General features: G+C 40.1%; 1 protein-coding gene across 3 annotated transcripts in view; it reads right to left on the bottom strand.

Annotated features, from left to right (window-relative positions):
• The window catches only part of PHF6 (PHD finger protein 6), a 50,296-nt gene extending 38,002 nt beyond the window's left edge, over positions 1-12,294 (bottom strand). For 2 of the 3 annotated variants that reach the window (XM_055338850.1, XM_055338851.1), the window contains exons 1-3: positions 12,136-12,294; positions 8,002-8,185; positions 7,673-7,774 (exon numbers count right to left, since the gene is read on the bottom strand). In XM_055338850.1, the coding sequence (XP_055194825.1) occupies positions 7,673-7,774; positions 8,002-8,139 (240 nt within the window). In that variant the 5' untranslated portion in view covers positions 8,140-8,185; positions 12,136-12,294. The remainder of the gene's footprint in view (positions 1-7,672; positions 7,775-8,001; positions 8,186-12,135) is intronic. The other variant, XM_055338852.1, reaches the window with a different exon arrangement.
• Positions 12,295-17,618: the final 5,324 nt, after the last annotated feature.

The following is a 17,618-nucleotide window of genomic DNA, read 5'->3' as shown; positions in this document are numbered from 1 at the left end:
AGCATATTAAGTTCTTACTTAACCTAGTCCCCTGGCCTTGCTCTGAATATCACATTCTCCATACTCATACTTATGAGTCATCACTGATAGTTTAATTCTCTATATTATTGTAGCTTTTGAAGGTTTTTTTGTTTGTTTTAACCTGAAACATTCAGACAGAGTTTTTCTGAGCTCAGATCTATAGGTTCAGGCTGTTCTCAAGTGTAGGTCTTTCAGACAGAGGGTACTTTAAACCGCCGTGCTGCGTGTTATATACTTAATCAGTGAAGAACTTCATATACACAACAAAACATCCCCCTAAACCAGACACAGATTATTTTACATTACTGGTTTGGGTTCTCCTCCACTGGCACAAATAAATGGGAATTAGTTACATAATGACATAAGTTTACAGTATTTCAATTACAAAGAAGTATTAAATGAAGGCAAAGGAAAAAATTTTATTCAGTAATAGTCAAAGACCTGATTTTCTCCATCATTGGACTTGAAGTTTCTCTTTCGCCTTACATTCATTCTCCTTAATTACCTCCAAAGTAAAGCAAAATTCATTTTAATATAGATGACAGGTAAAATATCTGCACATACTAAAATTAATCTGCATGCCATAATCTGAGCTTTATTAAAAAAAATACACGTTTAGATTAATACATTCGTGATGGATGTACACTTAGTTACACAGATGACAATGAACAGGCCTGTTTGAATTTACCTGTTTTTCCACAAAAATACCCTAAGGCAGGGCTCCTGCAAGCCCAATCCAGCCCACCAGCCATTTCTGTAAATTAAGTTTTATTGGAACACAGACATGCTTATTTCTTTGTGTATTGTCCGTGATTGCCACTGAAACAATACGGCTCGCAAATCCTTAAATATTTATTATCTGGTCCTGTATGCAAAGTTTGCTGACCCCTCTTCCTAAGGTGATGGTCCATAACAAAAAGCATCTACCAAAAACCATTTGGGGGGCCACCTGGGTGGCTCAGTCGGCTAAGCATCTGTCTTTGGCTCAGGTCATGATCAGGCCATGATCCTGGGGTCCTGGGAGAGAGCCCCATGTCAGGCTCCCTGCTCAGCAGGGAGACTGCTTCTCCCTCCCCTCCCCTTCCTTGGCTCATGCTGTCTCTCTCACTCTTGCACTCTCTCAAATAAATAAATAAAATCTTTAAAAAAATCACTTGAGAACCCTTTTCAAAAGATACATGCCTGGAATCCCCCGCCCACCCCCACTTCTTATTTCAGCTGGCTAAGGACCACTGCTCTAAGGATTTAGTAGCACCATGGACCACCTGGCATCTTCTGCTTCTCTGTATGCAGTAAGCAGTTGTAGCATCTTATGCACTGTGGGCACTCCGTTTTGCCCTTACTGAACGCTAAATGAGCCATTCGCTCTACTTTAAATAGCACTGGCATTTAATACTTACCTAATACTTTTGCCCACTTCCTCCTCTTGAAACTCTTCCCCCTTTGACTTCTACAGCATCACTTTCCGACTGGAACATATTTCAAACGTCACTTGCTATGAAGCCTTCTGACTTCTAAAACAGAATTAATGATGGTCCTCTATCCCAGCTCTCCTGTGGCATTCTCTACATACTCCCAAGGCTAAACTGTATGTACTCCTGGAAGCACCCATCAAAGTGTCTCACATTGTACTTGGTTCAAAGTAGGCACTAAATTAAGTAACTGATAAATGGACAGAGAGATGAATTCTAGATTCTAGGAGAGGGCCTTAACAAATACCATGCCTAAAGAAACAACCAAAGTAACACCATACTGAGCCAGGGAATGTTGAAGAAACATGCAAACCTTCATGGGTAAGGCATACACAGCTCTCCCCATCCTGAACAAATAACCAACCAGATTTTTTCCACTAGATTTCTCTCCTTCCTTTTCAAACCACTGGAGCTGCAAACCCCACTAAAGCACTGATTAACCAAAAAAAGAGGAATTCTTTGCTATACCATTACTTCTCTGGCCAATTTACACCTCTCCCGGTATTAAGGTTTCACACTATTATCCAACTGAAGCTCTTCTCTCCTTCAAATCCAATAATTAATGAGCACCCACCTATTTATTAGAACACTACTGAGCACAAATGAGACATCAAGTACTGTGCTAAGTGTCTTCCATGCATTATCCCCATTTAATCCTATGCTAGACCAAGAGAAGAGTGTCTACCCTTCCAGATACCAGAAGATAGTGGGGAAGGAAGGCTTGCTTATATCTACCAAATACAATGCATATCATGTGAAAATCTATGAAAGAGGTGAAGTTTGAGCAGAATTCAAAAACAGAACTGATAGGCAGCTAGGATGCATCTAGGATGAGTAATGTCAGTACATGCACAGACAGCAGTGGGGACAAACAGAGGATGTTTGGGAAACCAAGAGGAGAGAGGATGAGATCAAGAATGGAAGAGGTGGGTTATGACTTCTGAATGGCAGGCTGAGGCCTCTGGGTATGATTTTGTATACACTAAGGCATCAGTGAAGGTTTGGAGTCAGGGAAGAAGAGATCAAGTAATTACCAGCAGTATATTGGAAGGATGGGGAGAGGAAGACTGGGTATAGGGTAGTATTACAAAAGAAAAGACAGCAGAGACACCCCAGAATTAGGACCAATGTGACACATGTGGAAGAAGGAAGAGTTGAAGGTAAAGGATTCAGAAAGAGAATCAGGGTTCAGGGCAGGGAAGATGATGAATAATGGTTTAGACAGGTTGAGTTTTAAGATGCCCTTGCAGGACATCTATGTACAGCAGACAAATATACTGCCATGATTATATTTCATTCTCCAGTGATTACTGCATATCCCTTTTCTCCTGAAAACTCCTGCTTCAACTATCCTCATCCCCTCCTATCCTAGGTGAAATTCCTGTGTAAGGTTTAAAGACCCTGCCATTATCCGACCCTACTCAACTCGAATCCATTACTACCAGTCTCATTGACCCATTCTGGTACTTAATCTATTTCCTAGACTCATTCTTTACTCCCTTACCATCTCTAGGAAGCAGTCTTACTTACCGAAACAGGCAAGGCTTCTCCCACACAGAATAAAAAGGTGTTATCTATAAATCATCATATGTGCAGATTCATGGCATGTCCAATATCTAGAATGTCAACTCTCAAAATCAGATACCCCATTTCTCTAGGGTGCCAAGCACTCCACTGGTACTATGTAAAATTGATCTTTCCATTTTTAGAGGCCACAAAAAGTACCTGAGGATAATAGAGAATCAGAATATTCCTACCTAGGACATATATCCTGGTCCTAAAAACTAACAATGCTATTAATATATATTAAAAGGAGTCTATGTCCTAAATCCAGTAGTATTTTCATATTTGTTTAAAAAACTACTAAGCTCAGGGGCAGCCCTGGTGGCTGAGCGGTTTTAGCGCCGCCTTCAGTCCAGGGCGGGATCCTGGAGACCGGGGATCAAGTCCCATGTCGGGCTCCCTGCATGGAGCCTGCTTTTCCCTCTGCCTGTGTCTCTGCGCCTCTCTCTCTCTCTCTCTCTCTCTCTCTCCTCTCTCTCTCTCTCTGTATCTCTCATGAATAAATAAAATCTTTAAAAAACTACTAAGCTCAAATAATTATGTTTTATAAAACCTGATTTTGGATTGGGTGGCTTAAAAGGCACTGTATTAAAACCTGGGGTGATTATGAGTTCTAGCTGTGGAGTTCACTGCCCTCAAGTCAAATGGCAGCTCTGCCACTTACTAGTAATAGGACCTTAGGTTACTTCTCCGGGCCTCAGCTTCCTCATCCATAAAGGGAGAATTAATACCTCCCATCTTACATTATGATTGTCAGGATTAAAAGGAATCATGTATTTAAAGTAATTTGTCCACATATTAAGTGTTCAATAAATGTTAGCTATTTCTACTGTTGGGGGAAAAAACAGGAAAAAATGTTCAGAGGATTTCTTCAGCCATCTGAGTAAAATTTAGTTCAAAAAGGGGAAAGTTTAGGAGTGACCTGAGGATAGTCATCAAGTATATGGAAAGATTTTCCATCCTTTAATGGAAGGAGAGAGACCTAGAATAAATGGCTTAAATTAAGTGAGATAATTAAATTATAGAGAAGGATGAATTTCTCAATTCTGAATAATGTCATAGAATTATGGTCATGATTCAAGTTGCTTTGATAGAATCACAGCCTCTTGATATATTTAAGAATAGTGGAGATGAAAATCTTATGTTGGGTAGCTTGGAAGCAATCTTGCATATATAGGGGTTGAGGACTAAATGGCCTTCTGAACTCCTATTCTCAGACTGATACATCTGATACAGTTACCAATTTCAACAGTAACTATCAGATGTAGGTACTCTTAATGATTTCACCACCTAGTTTCATCCAGAAAGAGTATGTTCTTCAAATGTACTCCTCTCAAGTATCTCCTTAAAGAAAATGAAAACGGTGTCGATGATTCATAATTTTACTTGGAAACTTGCATTTCTTGGCTAGATGGCTGAAGAATTAAGAGTAGATGGTACAGATGTGATGTCTCCTTATGGCTGCAATAGAAACTGGAAACCATTCTGAAAAAACATGTATTGGTCTTAACTGCAAAAATAGAGACTCAAATGATAAAATCCCCAGTACTCTGGCAAATTCTTCCTGGTCCATCCTGGTGCCCAAAGGTAACGCAAAAGAGATGGATCTGTCTGTACAGGCTGGCTTTCCTCCCCTGATCTTTGTGACTGACATAAAAAAAAAAACACTCAGAAAACTCCCTGTGGCAGCAAGAACACAGAAACCACATACCTGTACCTCCTGTTGTGACTGCCCACTCTCTCAAGACTCTGACCCATCTGGTCACCTAAACACTTTCACCGCAAGCCCCAGCCTCTTCTCTCTTTACTTTTCCTTGGGGCAAGAGAGCACCTATCTTAAGCCAACACCAGGTATAGGCTGAAACTGGACTTGAAAGCACCCGGGGACCAGCACTCCTGTTTACTTTCAATGGGTATTCATGACTTACTTTTCACCCAGAAATCAAAGTTAAACATATGAATGTTACTCTAGTCCTATCCCCTATGTAACTTATTTAAATTCTGACATTTGGGAGAAGGAAAAGGAACAAAACTATGCACCTGGGCTTAAAAGTTCTTTCCTTTTGCCCTATTCCTTATACTAGATGCCCACAGCTTCAAAACATCTTTGTAAACACCTTTCCTAAGGTAACTCTTTCTATCTTTGATTTTAGTCATGTAACATCGCTGTTCAGTAAGCAGTGATACAGCATTACCTGTTTACCACTGGCGAAAAGATAAATAAGTTAACAACCTGTCTAAAGTTACATAATGTGTCAGTGGCAGAGTTATTAAAAATACAAGCCTCATGACTTTCCCAGTGCAGCATGCTTTTCATTAGTCTACAATGACATTAGCAGGATATTATTATTTATAAACAATAACTACACGGGTGGCTACCACTTATCAAGTCCTAACCATGTGCCAGGTACCATGCTAAGTCTTGTATAGTCTTTTAAATCTCACAATATCCCTATGAGACAAGAACTGTCAGTATCTCCTTTTGGCAGGTGAGGAAAATGTGGTACAGAGAAGTAGATAACTTGCCCAGGGTCACTCAGCTAGTCAGTGACAGAGCTAGGACTCAAATCCAAGTCTGTTACTATAGCTTGTGATCTTACCCTCCAATGTCCTTCCACTCCCCAGATCAAAGGATAAATTCAATTCTTTATAACTCACTACACTTCGGAAAAAATCAACTCACTATACTATACCATTAAAAATTAATCAAAACCATTTATATTAGTGAAACTTGTACAAAGTTCTGATGCTCTCTCCACAAACAAGTCCAAATAAATGAAATCACCACTGGATTTAGCAATGCTGCCAGATGTGTACTGCTGCTGCATGTAAAACTAGGCACTGCATTTGTTAATAATAAGTAACATTAGGGATCAAAACTGCTCCTGTTGTGACTAGAGCAGCCATTCCAAGTGACAAAAATGCTAACAAGTCAAGATGCAGAAGCTTTTCCCAGGCCTATTCATGATGCCAAGGAATAAATAATGGGGCAATAAGGTTTATAGTACAACCACTTTCAGGTAAATAGTATTCTTTCTTTACATCTGAATTTGTTTTTAAGGATTAGGAAATAAAAACGTACTGCTCTGGTTCTCGAAAATCAGCAAACCATAAAAACATGAAGAAATCTGAAACCATCAAATAAAAATCACATTTAAAAAAGCTGAAGCACAGTGCCTGGGTGGCTCAGTGGTTGAGCATCTTCCTTTGGCTCAGGTCGTGATCCTGGAGTCCTGGGATCGAGTCCCATGTTGGGCTCCCCACAGGGAGCCTGCTTCTCTCCCTCTGCCTATATCTCTGCCTCTCTCTGTGTCTCTCATGAATAAATAAATAAAATCTTTAAAAAAAAACCCTGAAGCATTCTATTACTATTGCCACTTTGGGGAGCGGGGGAAAAGAGACTTTCAGTTAGGGTCTTGCCACCACAAAAACCGACTGGCCTCTGGGTTCCCATTCGTGTCAATACTGATGTAAGTGTTTTACACTATTTATCCTAAAGCAAGTCTCAAATCCTTGAACTTCTTCATGCTGCTTTTTTTTTTCTAATACTACAAGACTGACAACTTTTTTTTTTTAAGATTTTATTTATTCACTCATGAGAGACACACACAGAGAGAGAGAGGCAGAGATGATACAGCAGAGGGAGAAGCAGGCTCCATGCAGGGAGCCCAACGTGGCACTTGATCCTGGGTCTCCAGGATCACGACCTGGGCTGAAGGTGGTGCTAAACCGCTAAGCCACCGGGGCTGCCCAAGACTGACAACTTTTAAAAAATAGATTATTTCTGACCATCAAAATGACAGTTCCTACCTCTGCTCATCAGATTCTTCATGAGATATGAGATTATTCAGTGCCCAAGAACATAGATGCACATTCTGCCAAACCCATCTTTAAAATAATGGAGCACCTGATAGTGAAGCTACTGAAGGCACATTTGCAGATGTAATTTTAATAAAGGGCTCAAAGGAGAAAAATAATAACCAAATAAAGAGAAGTTGTTTCATTGTAAACCATAATGGATCATAAATACCAACTGAAACGTTACTTTTCCAACAGAGCAATATAGTATCCTGCCAATCTGGCTACTGGTAGAAGACAACTATAGAAACATTCAGTGTAGCATAGCTTTAGAAATCTGTCAAAAGTTACAAAGTTATAAACGCTGTGTTATATGGCTGAACCACAGTAAAATACAGCAAGTGCTAACATTCTCCTGATGAAAGGGTACTGTCATCTTCATTTATGATGACCACAATTCCTTTATAATAGAAGATGAGAAGACATCCAAATTATGAAAATTCAGTTGAATGAAGACTTCAACACATGATATATTCAAATTAAGCAAACTGCTTGTTTTCTGAGTTAACGGAGCCTCCAAGAAGATTTTTATTCTTTTTGAAAAGAAAAAAAAATGGAATAATATAAATATTGATTCACTCCTTTTTTGTTGAGTGGTAAATAAGTTAAGCCCAACCTTGGAATTTCTGGATGGGGGTGGGGAAGATTGCAATTTAAAATCATAATGTTAATAATGCAATACACTGCAAACTAAGCAATTTCCTCCTTAGTGAGCTTAAAATAAGTTTTATTCTCAAGAGGCAGAAATACCAACTTACCAGCTTCGTGCCTCTTTTAATTTCCTTTTGGACATCTTCAATAGAAAATCCACCAAGACTTTCGTTATCAGAGTGTGATGATACCAAAGCAGATGAAAAGAGCTATAAATTACATTTAGAAAAAATTAAGGTTCACATTTAAAGAAATTGCAGTGCAACAGTGAAAAAGATGTTAACTTTACAAGGAAAATTTCTAGTAAAAATGGCATAGCATTAGTAAGAAACTATTTCTTTAAAAATTTAACTGAGTTTTTCGTATTCAGGAATATTCATTGTTGGGGTTCTCATGGTTTCAGGTGTCTCAGTTGCCGGTTGCCGGCCTTACTTACCATGCACTTATGGTGTGCTGCCACCTTCTGGTTTTCAGATATTAGTAATTGTCCACATTCCTTGTCTCTATTTGACTTACAAAAGCCACATTTGCGCTGTCTTGTAGGCCCTTTTTTCTGTTCAACTGAGCTTGACATGATTTTTAAATTGCTTTTAGAATGCCACTTTTAGCCTCAAGAAATGCTACAGAGAATAAGAAGGGCAACAAAATGGTTAATTTCACTTTAATACTCGTTTGCACAGTCATGTAAGTTGTTTAATATTTAACCTAAGTTTTAACATATGCATTTTAAATGGCTATTTAGTATAGACAAATTAATATCAAAACCTACAATGCCTCTGTAATGAAAAAAAGGAACATATGTATAAAGACAAGTTAATGAAATAATTCAGGAAAACCAAGCTGCTTCCAAATTAGGGGATATGTGAAATCATTAAAACGATTTCTGTGTGGATAAATAAAAAATGTACAATGTGTGATATTAAAACAATCATCTGCTGACATTAATTAATATAAAATATTTTTCATGTATAGTTAGATGCCACTTCAAGGAGACAAAGAATTATGTATCTAAGAGCAGAGCAGAAACTTTTAAGGACACAATATTCAGAGTGAACAGAATTCTAAATTGCACAATTCCTTAAGTTCACATACTGATAAATCAACAAAAGACAAATGGATGCACTTAACTGTGACTTAGGAACGCTTATCTTTAAAATCTGAATTATTTTCAAGTTTAAAAAAATCATCTATACATCTTTAACAAATTTTTGCTTTTGTATTCCTTTTTAAAGAAAAAAATTAAGCTTATAACAGTGTATTCAAAAAAGCATACTTTAGTAACTACTATTTATTTTTAAATCCTGTATTATCTGATTCTGAGGCTTACTCCAGAAGGCTGCTTATTAAATTAAAGTCACAAACTGACAGTGGTATTCTAAATGTAGTAACTTCCACATTAAATCTGCAATATTGTATAAAAGGAAAGAAAATTTTTCTGAATGACTTCAGTCTAGTCAAATTATAGTTATAGGTAGTAGAGTTGAACAAAAAAAAGGGAAGAAAAGTTCTAACAGAGAAGGTTTCAGATTTAGATAATCAATCTCAACATGGATTCTTCAGAATAATCTAAACAAGTGTAAAATCAGTTATGTGATTTGTGTAGTTTTCCCAAATCAACCAAACTAAGTGGTGCACGATTCAAGTTGCTACAACACACATCACAATCAATAACATCTCCAATTTTGGTCTCAAAATGTACTAAAATTCTTTTCCCTTTCTCTATACACTTGAATACTTGCATGATACTATGTTAAAACTGGACTCACTCACACTACATTGTAGCTTTCTGAGAAGCACTTATTCTCCAACAAGAACAGTAGCAGCTGGATGCCAGCAAGGTGGTAGCTGTAAACCATTCAGGGCTATATAATATAAAAATGCAGACACGTGTTCAAAATTTAACGTGAAGCCACATATAAACAGGTCTTTTTATCAATGTATACCTAGAGTTGTTTTTGTTGTTGTTGTTGTTTTTTTAAACAAAACTTCAAAGGCCTTGGCAGTCTCTGCGTTGATGTATCTAACAAACTCTTAATGCTATCTACCATTTTAAATACCTCAGTCTTCCAAACAGCATCGGATACTTTACAACAGTACTGTATTCATAGCACTGGCTATAAACCATGAAACTGATTGAAAACAGGCAGCAAATACTTTTAGGATTAAAGAAAAAAAGGACATAACAGAGAAACAAAAGAAACAAAAGGGGAAGTGTGTTTGCACAGGCAAATATGTGTTCAGTTGCTTTATCAAGAATATAGCCGCCAAAATCTTTAGAATTAACCATGCAAAACACCAAAATTCACAAATAGCACCAAAATTTGCTATGTGAGTTCTAAATTAGCTTTCTTTACTACTATGCAATGAATAGCAGGCACTCTGAAACCAGTGTAATGTATTCAGCATTTCTCTCGGTCATCCTTCACCAGTTCAAAGGATGGCACATTATGAATCTAATCTGTATAGACATCTTTAATGTGTAATTTCTGTATAATCCTAGCATAGGCTATAAACCTGGTTTAAGATTTTTAAAAAGTCCTAGAGTAGTAAAGCACTTTTTATTCTTGAAATCAATTCTGAAAATGGTGTCCCTCAAATTCTATCCATATTGCATTCTGACTCTTTGAATTCATAAGCAGGTAAATTTCTTATCCGAATTTTGAGAATTTCCTTTTCAAGATATCAAAGACCCAAAAATCTAAGAGAGAAAATAGGTATGTTTTATTTTGCATTCAAAAATATTCTAGTGTTCTAAATAGTTTAAATTGGCAAAGTGAACAGAAACACAAAAAAGTGCAGCAAATCAATTAAAAACTTTCCCCAATGTGCAATGACTAAATGGATTTTTCCATCAAAATTCAAATAATGCATCTGTGCATATCTTGCTAATTTTTTACAGCCTCCTTGTAAAAAATGAAGTGGGGAACATCATGGAAACAATGACTCCTAACAAAAATGTCTTTATCATAAAAATACAGATTTTTATCTAATGCTGTCTCATTTGTGGTCTCCAGTAAAGGAGAATAAGGGCATTCCAAGGACCAATATTAAAGGGTTCATAATGATCCACACAGCTATATGGCCTTTTAATTTCAGTCTAAAGGGCTTTTCAGCGCATGCAGAGATCAAACTTTGATGCTTTCGTCCAACAATGAAACCCTTTCCTTAAAAGAAACAGAACAGTATGGGCAATGTTATAAAGCAGAAATTAAAAAAAAAACAAACAAAGATAACAGCGTGAAAAACATAATTTAAATGTCTGGCAAAATATAAAAGCTCGATTAGTTAGGCTGAAACAATCAAGGCGTTCCTGATTTTACAAGATGCTGTAGAGCACCAAGGTAGAAATAACCTGAAACATCAAGGAGAGCATTCAAGAACCAAGTCGAGAGCTCATTCAAGGTCTGGTATCTGAAAGACCATTTTCACAGAAAAACAAAACAAAACAAAACAAAAACTGCAGTTCCGGAAGATCAAACCATTCCGTACGCAATCAAGCTGAAATACACAGTTCAAAATATATAAACGCGATCCCCAAAGAAGCAGTATTTCTGTCAGGAAAGTTACAGTGAAGAGAAATAAACGAATAAGAGATGAACCGGAAGGGCACCTGAATTTGGTTGCACGATATTATTACATGCTTCGCACTGCTTTTTGCGGTTATTCAAAAGGAAACTGAAGGAATTTTCCAGTTGTTTCAAACCCAAGGGTAAGAAAGAATTTGAACTGTATGAATAAGACCTGCTATTACGTAGTAAGCCGGTGGGGGGGAAAAAAGGTCCTTCAAAAATAAAGGATTTTTCAACTTCCACGCAGGATATCGAAACGAACAAATTTCAAAAGAATGCCGTGCGGTTCGTCCATATCATAAAGGATGGTACACATAACGTACCGGATCCCTTCCCCGTTATTTATTCCTCAATACACACTAGACTCCAAGACCTCCCTGTAATCAAGCGCTAGATAAACTCGCAAAACTATCTTCCTCTAAAACACTTTAGCAGGTCCTTTCGGTCGGTCGTCAAGTCAGGGTCCCCTAATCGTCCTTTTCCAATCCTCCCGAATCCAGGAACATATCCCACCACTTTCTTTAATCGTCCTTCCCCAGGAGTTCGCCCTCAAAGTCTTCGTTTCAGATCTCAGTTTCGCCCCTGATTTCCCCCACCCCAGAGTTTTTCCTCATTCCGTAAAGCTAACCCTCCTGCCATCCTAACCATTCTTCCTCTTACGCTTCCCAAACTGGAAGTCTCCCTCCTTCCCAAATATGTCCTAAGCGATGGCAAAGACTAAAAATTCCCAGTATTTTTTCCTCCCTAAATGCTGCGCCCCCTCCCCCGAAGTCCAGGCTTAAGCCTAATCTCTCCCCCAGCTCCCCCAAAGCACTTTTCTCAGCAGCCTCTTTGCCAGGCGCCTTCAACGAGCGGCGCTTCTGGGGTCCTTGACAATAAAGCGAGACCACCAAGAGTCCCCCTTAACAACGGGCAGGGGCGGCGGCCTGGCCACCGCCATCCTCCTTGTCTTCTCCCGCCGGGCTGAGAATGGGGGGCCCCAAGCTACCGTGGGGACTCACCGGCGGGGCCCAGAGGCGAATGGCAGCGGTGAAGCGCCAATGAGGGGAAAGAGAAAGAAGTCGGTGTCGGTTCTCCGGCAGCGCCTGGGAGCGGGGCTCTGTCGCCGGAGGTTGTTTCCTTTCATTCGAGGAGAGACGGGCTCGCGGAGCGCCCTTACGTCGCCCCCCTCGCACGCAACGACTCCACACAGCGTTAATACGTCCCGAGCGCGCCGCGCGCCCCCATTGGCGGCCCGACCGGGGCAACTGAAGCCGCAGAGCCACGGCGCATGTGCGGAGGCCACCCCCTGAACGGATCGGGGCGGCAAGCTCCGCCTCCTGCTCGCGCGCGTACCTTCTATTCTCCGGTCCGCGGCTCAGCCAAGTGTTTGGGGGCAGGATCCGAAGAGATAGAGAAAGAGATTGCAAGATACCGCTGTGGGTCGGGCGGAGAAGGGGCAGGATTGGGACTAGAGACCGCTGGCCACGGACCCTGGGCAGCGAGTTTTCAACAGTGATTCCAGGGGCTAGGCCTGATCCCTTGCACTTGTTCACCGAGGCCTTTTCACATCCATTATTTCATTGTACTCTCGTGGCATCCCTTTGAGGTCCTCCGTTCTCTCATTTTACTGCCAGGAAAGACTGAGAAGCTCCTAGTGGAGTCAGTCTGCCTGGATCTCAATCTTCGGGCAAATCACTTTCATCTCTGTACCTGAAACAACAACAACAAAAAATTTCTTTTTTTTTTTTTTTTTGTCTTTAAGATGAGGATTAAAAATAGGATCTCACGGGTTTATTCTGAAGAAGAAATGAGATAATGCAAGTTAAGCGTGTGTGAGCGTTCCTGGCATATAACAGGCCCTCTGTAAATGTGGACATTACCATAATCAGAAAAGATAAGTGATTTTCTTTGTAACTCACACAGGTAAACGCTACAGCTAACCGAGCGCTTTCCTCTTTGATGTATGTAAGGAGCCAGAGTGTTTGGGTTTGAAACCCAGCTCCCTCACTTCTAGCTCTGTGACCTTGAGCACGTTGTTACCTCTCGGTCCCTCAGTTTCAGCACGTCCAAAATGGAGATCACAATGGTATCCATCTCATAGAGCTGGTAGGAGAAATGAGTTAATACATGTAAATCACGTAGAATAACACTTGGGCACATAGTATGCCCTATGTAAGGGTCAGCTTTTGTTATTTTCTCCTACGCTCAAACACTAAAAGCCAGTGGTTAAAAAAAAAAAAAAGCCCTAACAAACGAATGCAAATTTAAAAATGCCCTTTATGTATCTATTTTTCCTGTAAAAGGGAGGAGGTGTATGGTGGATTTCCATTGTTGCGATCCAAAGCTGTTACTACATTGTTTCATCATTCTTTTTATTTTTCCCTGCAATGTCAACCTTACATTGTAATCCTAAATAAAACAGTGACCATGTTAATGTAACACTGTATCCCATACAAACAGGTACGTATCTAATCAGCTTGTATGAAACAGTCCTTTAGCTGCACAGGACACTTAGACCTTTTACCCAGGCCCTCTACACTGAAAGGGGAGAGGCCAGAAATTTACAGAAGATGCAAAATGTGTGTTCCAAACATTAACTGTGTTTGAAAACAGGTCCCCCAGCATTATTTTCACCAGCTTTAGACACCTGCTGGTGTCAAAATGAGACTGATGATTGTGAAAGTGACAAAATTTAGCACCTATGCAGTATGTTGTCTTTTGAAATTCCCCCCCCCGCCCCCGAGTCCCCGCAAATACCTGCATTTCACTACCTTTTATTCATTCTCTCATCTATGCACTCATTTCAACATATTAATTCAAAAGACATCTGCAAAACTACTAAGTTCCAAACACAAGAGAGGCACAGATCAACTCAATCCCTAATCTCAAACTCATGGCCTAAAAGGGGAGACAAAGAAGCAAATACCCTATGATGTGATAAATGCTATAGAAACGTGTGTGCCTGTTACAGACACCTTCTGCCTACTGCCTACAAAGCGCTAGGCGAAGGTACAACAAACAGTAAGACACAGTCTTTGCCCTCAACTATTTACAGTGTAACAAGGAAAAGACGAATAGCCACAATAGAAGATGGACCACAGCACATGCCTTAAGAGGTGGAAAGGAAGTGCAGGGAATGTTCCACAGGAAAAGCTCAGCAACCATAGTGAGTTTCAGGCCCCAGATTGGCTAGCCAGTTCCCCATTAGCATGAGTGATAGATGAAGCCTGTTATTTCAAGGGCTACAGAAAGGAGTCAGATTGTGGTAACACATGATATAAATAATGCCTGAGAATACGGCACAGGATCTCTTAATCTCTTATTGATCCATCAGGCTCCCACCGACGCTCCTCCAGTCCTTCAGGTTCTAGATTCGGCTTTCCTGTATCTCATTCTCAGCAAAGGCCTTAACTTCTCGACTTGTTTAGAGTTGGGCCATCTGAGCTAAGTGGCTTTATCTTGTACACCCATCCTTTCTTGCTTCCTTCAAGACTCAGACAGAATTGTCCTTCCAGGTTTTCCAAGCTAAGGCTATGGTTTTAATCACATCTCTTCCACGCTCTAGACAAACTGCTTCTCTACTTATTCCCGGCTCTCATTTACCTTCAAACACTTGAGATTTTTCTACCTTCATTCCCAGACTGTGCTCTCAGCCTCCAATTCCTTCCCAATCATGCATTCGGCAGGCATTCGCACATATTCTCTGTATGCCAGGTATTATGGCAGACATTGGAGATTTGAAAAGAAATAAGAAGCAGCTCCTGCCTTCAAGGAATTCTCAGTCTAATGAGGACGAAAACCCAGTATTTCTAAAACCCAAGAAGAAAAACAGAATTTCAGTACAATAGATAAAATGCTATAATGGAATTACATACCACCAAGATTGATGGGCTCTGTCCAGTGGAGCAGGAAATACATCCTTGGGGAGAAATGTTTTGAGTTGGATCTTGAAGGACAGGGCCAGGCCCAGAAAAATCTGGATTCCGTCTTCATGACTTTTCTCCATCTTCATTCTTGACATCTCTGTGACATTTGACACTTTGGGCAGTTTACTTGTTCTTAAACTTTCACCTTCTTTGGCTCTTAATGGGAACTCTTGACTCTGGCCCTCTGGCTGCTCTTCAGTTTGTTTGTGGAAGGTTTCCCTTCTTCTTACCTTGTAACGCAGACCTCTCCCAAGTCAAAGTCTTAGACCTGCTGCAGTTCTATTGTGATTCCAGCCCCGCGATTCTCAAAATTTGGAAGTGAGAATTACCTGGGGAGCTTGTTAAAAATGCAAATTGTTGGCACACCCCCACCCCTACCCCAGGATTGCTGGAGTGGGTTCAGCCTTCTTCAACTGCCCAGAGATTCTGATGCAGATATGTTGAGGACCACACATTAAGAAACTGCCTTCCATTCTTTTTTGTGGCATTGAAACAGTCTCTTGGCTTTACCCTGTAAACAAGTTTAGCAACTGCATCTGCTCTGCCTAGATTGGTCCTGTTCTTGAGCTCAATCACTAAGTCCAGTACAAGCAAACTCATCCTTTCCAGCGACGAAAAAGTAATTCCTTTTCCCATCTCCAGTGTTTCTGTGTTAGATACCTCTAGCATTTCTGCTCCTGCCTAAACCAAAGGCTGAATTCAGCTACATGCCTGTGACCTCCCTTCTAGCTATAATCAACACCAGTGGATCGTTCATTCATTCGTCAAGTTCATATTGATTACCTACGACATGTCAGATGAAAATGGACAGTCCATTTTGGTATAGTGGCAGACTATATTCAATCAAGTAATGTAAACAAATGTAAAATTACAACCATGTCTTGTGCAAAAAGAAGTAAATGTTACCTATATGTAACTGAAGTCTATTTGCATCGTGTGTATTGGATACATTTTACATTTCTTATTTTTTGTTTTTAAAGTAGATGGATTCTGCATATTAAATATTTCTGTGAAGGGGTGCCTGGCCGGCTCAGTTCGTGGAGCGTGCAACTCTTGATCTCAGGGATCTAAGTTTGAGCCCACGTAGGGGGGCTCGTTGGGTGTAGAGAATACTTAAAATCTTTAAAAAAATATATAAATGTTTCTGTGGGGTAAAAAAAAAAGTGCTATTTATTTGTGTGAGATGCTGCATAAAAGTCAAAAGACTTCTGTTTGAGTTGCTGGCCTGCCACTGACTCGTAGAGTGACCCTGGACTATTCATTTGACTTCTCTGAGCCTTAGTTTACACATCAGTCAAATGAGGTTGATATTACTTGCAAAGTTGTTATGGAGCACAAGGACAGATAATGATGTATGTGAATATTCTTGCCCCCAAAAATATGAAGGACAGTTTTTTTTTTTTAATATATCCCTTAACTACCATATCATCTGATTGATCAACCTCCTAATGTTGACTGCCAGAATTTGGCCCCTATGCTATTCTTTTTTTTTAAGATTTTATTTATTTATTTATTCATGAGAAAGAGAGAGAGAGAGAGAGAGAGAGAGAGAGGCAGAGACACAGGCAGAGGAAGAAGCTGGCTCCATGCAGGGAGCCCGATGTGGGACTCGATCCTAGACTCTGGGATCACACCCTGAGCCAAAGGCAGACGTTCAACCGCTGAGTCACCCAGATGTCCTGGCCCCTATGCTGTTCTACTTAGTTTTTGTTGTTGTTTATTTAACTTCCACTTAGCATATTTCACTTAGGACCCTTCACCTTGTCCAGGCTATGCTCTGGGTAGCCGAGGAGCTTTGGCAGACTTTGATGTCTCCCCTAGTTAAGTGGTTTGATGCTGGGTGCGGTACAGAATCTGCCCAGGAAACTAGCAACTGTGGCAGAGGGAAATGCTTTAGAGGCACGTGGACATCTCTAAAACATTGTTTATTGGATGTCAAATAAACACCAAAGGGGAACGTAATATATCGATGACAACATTGGAGAAGTGATTAAACTTTATAGCACTGATGCTTGCAAAATAATAAAGGGTAATTGACTTCCGACAGTGTACTAGGCACTCTGCTAAGCACTTTTTTTTAAAGATTTTATTTATTTATTTATTTATTTATTTATTTATTTATTTATTTATTTTTAATTTGTCAGAGAAAGAGCACAAGCAGGGGGAGCAGCAGGCAGAGGGAGAAGCAGACTCCCTGCTGAGCAGGGAGCTTCATTCCAGGACCCTAGATCACGACCTGAGCACAATGCAGATGCTTAACTGACTGAGCTACCCAGGCGCCCCTGCTGTGTAATTGATGTACATTATCTTATTCAATCCTTAACAACAGCCCTGAGGGGCAGGGAGTATTGTTAGTCCCATTTTACAGAGGAAGAGACTGTTGAGCAATTAAGTAACTTGCCCAAGGTCACACAGCTAGGCAGAAGAGCCAGGTGTCAAGCCTGCATTTGTTTTGACTCCAGAAGCCACTCTTAATCACTATGTAGCCCTGCCTGTTATTTATTGGTTGATGTGTTTGTTATCTGTCTCCATCAGGGCAGGGGCTTTGTTTGGTCACGTTCACTGCCCCATCCCCA

This window comes from Nyctereutes procyonoides, unplaced genomic scaffold (assembly GCF_905146905.1).
Source record: "Nyctereutes procyonoides isolate TBG_1078 unplaced genomic scaffold, NYPRO_anot_genome, whole genome shotgun sequence".
Lineage (NCBI taxonomy): Eukaryota > Metazoa > Chordata > Mammalia > Carnivora > Canidae > Nyctereutes > Nyctereutes procyonoides.
Note: the sequence above shows the minus strand (reverse complement) of the source record. Positions and strands in the feature narration are given on the sequence as shown.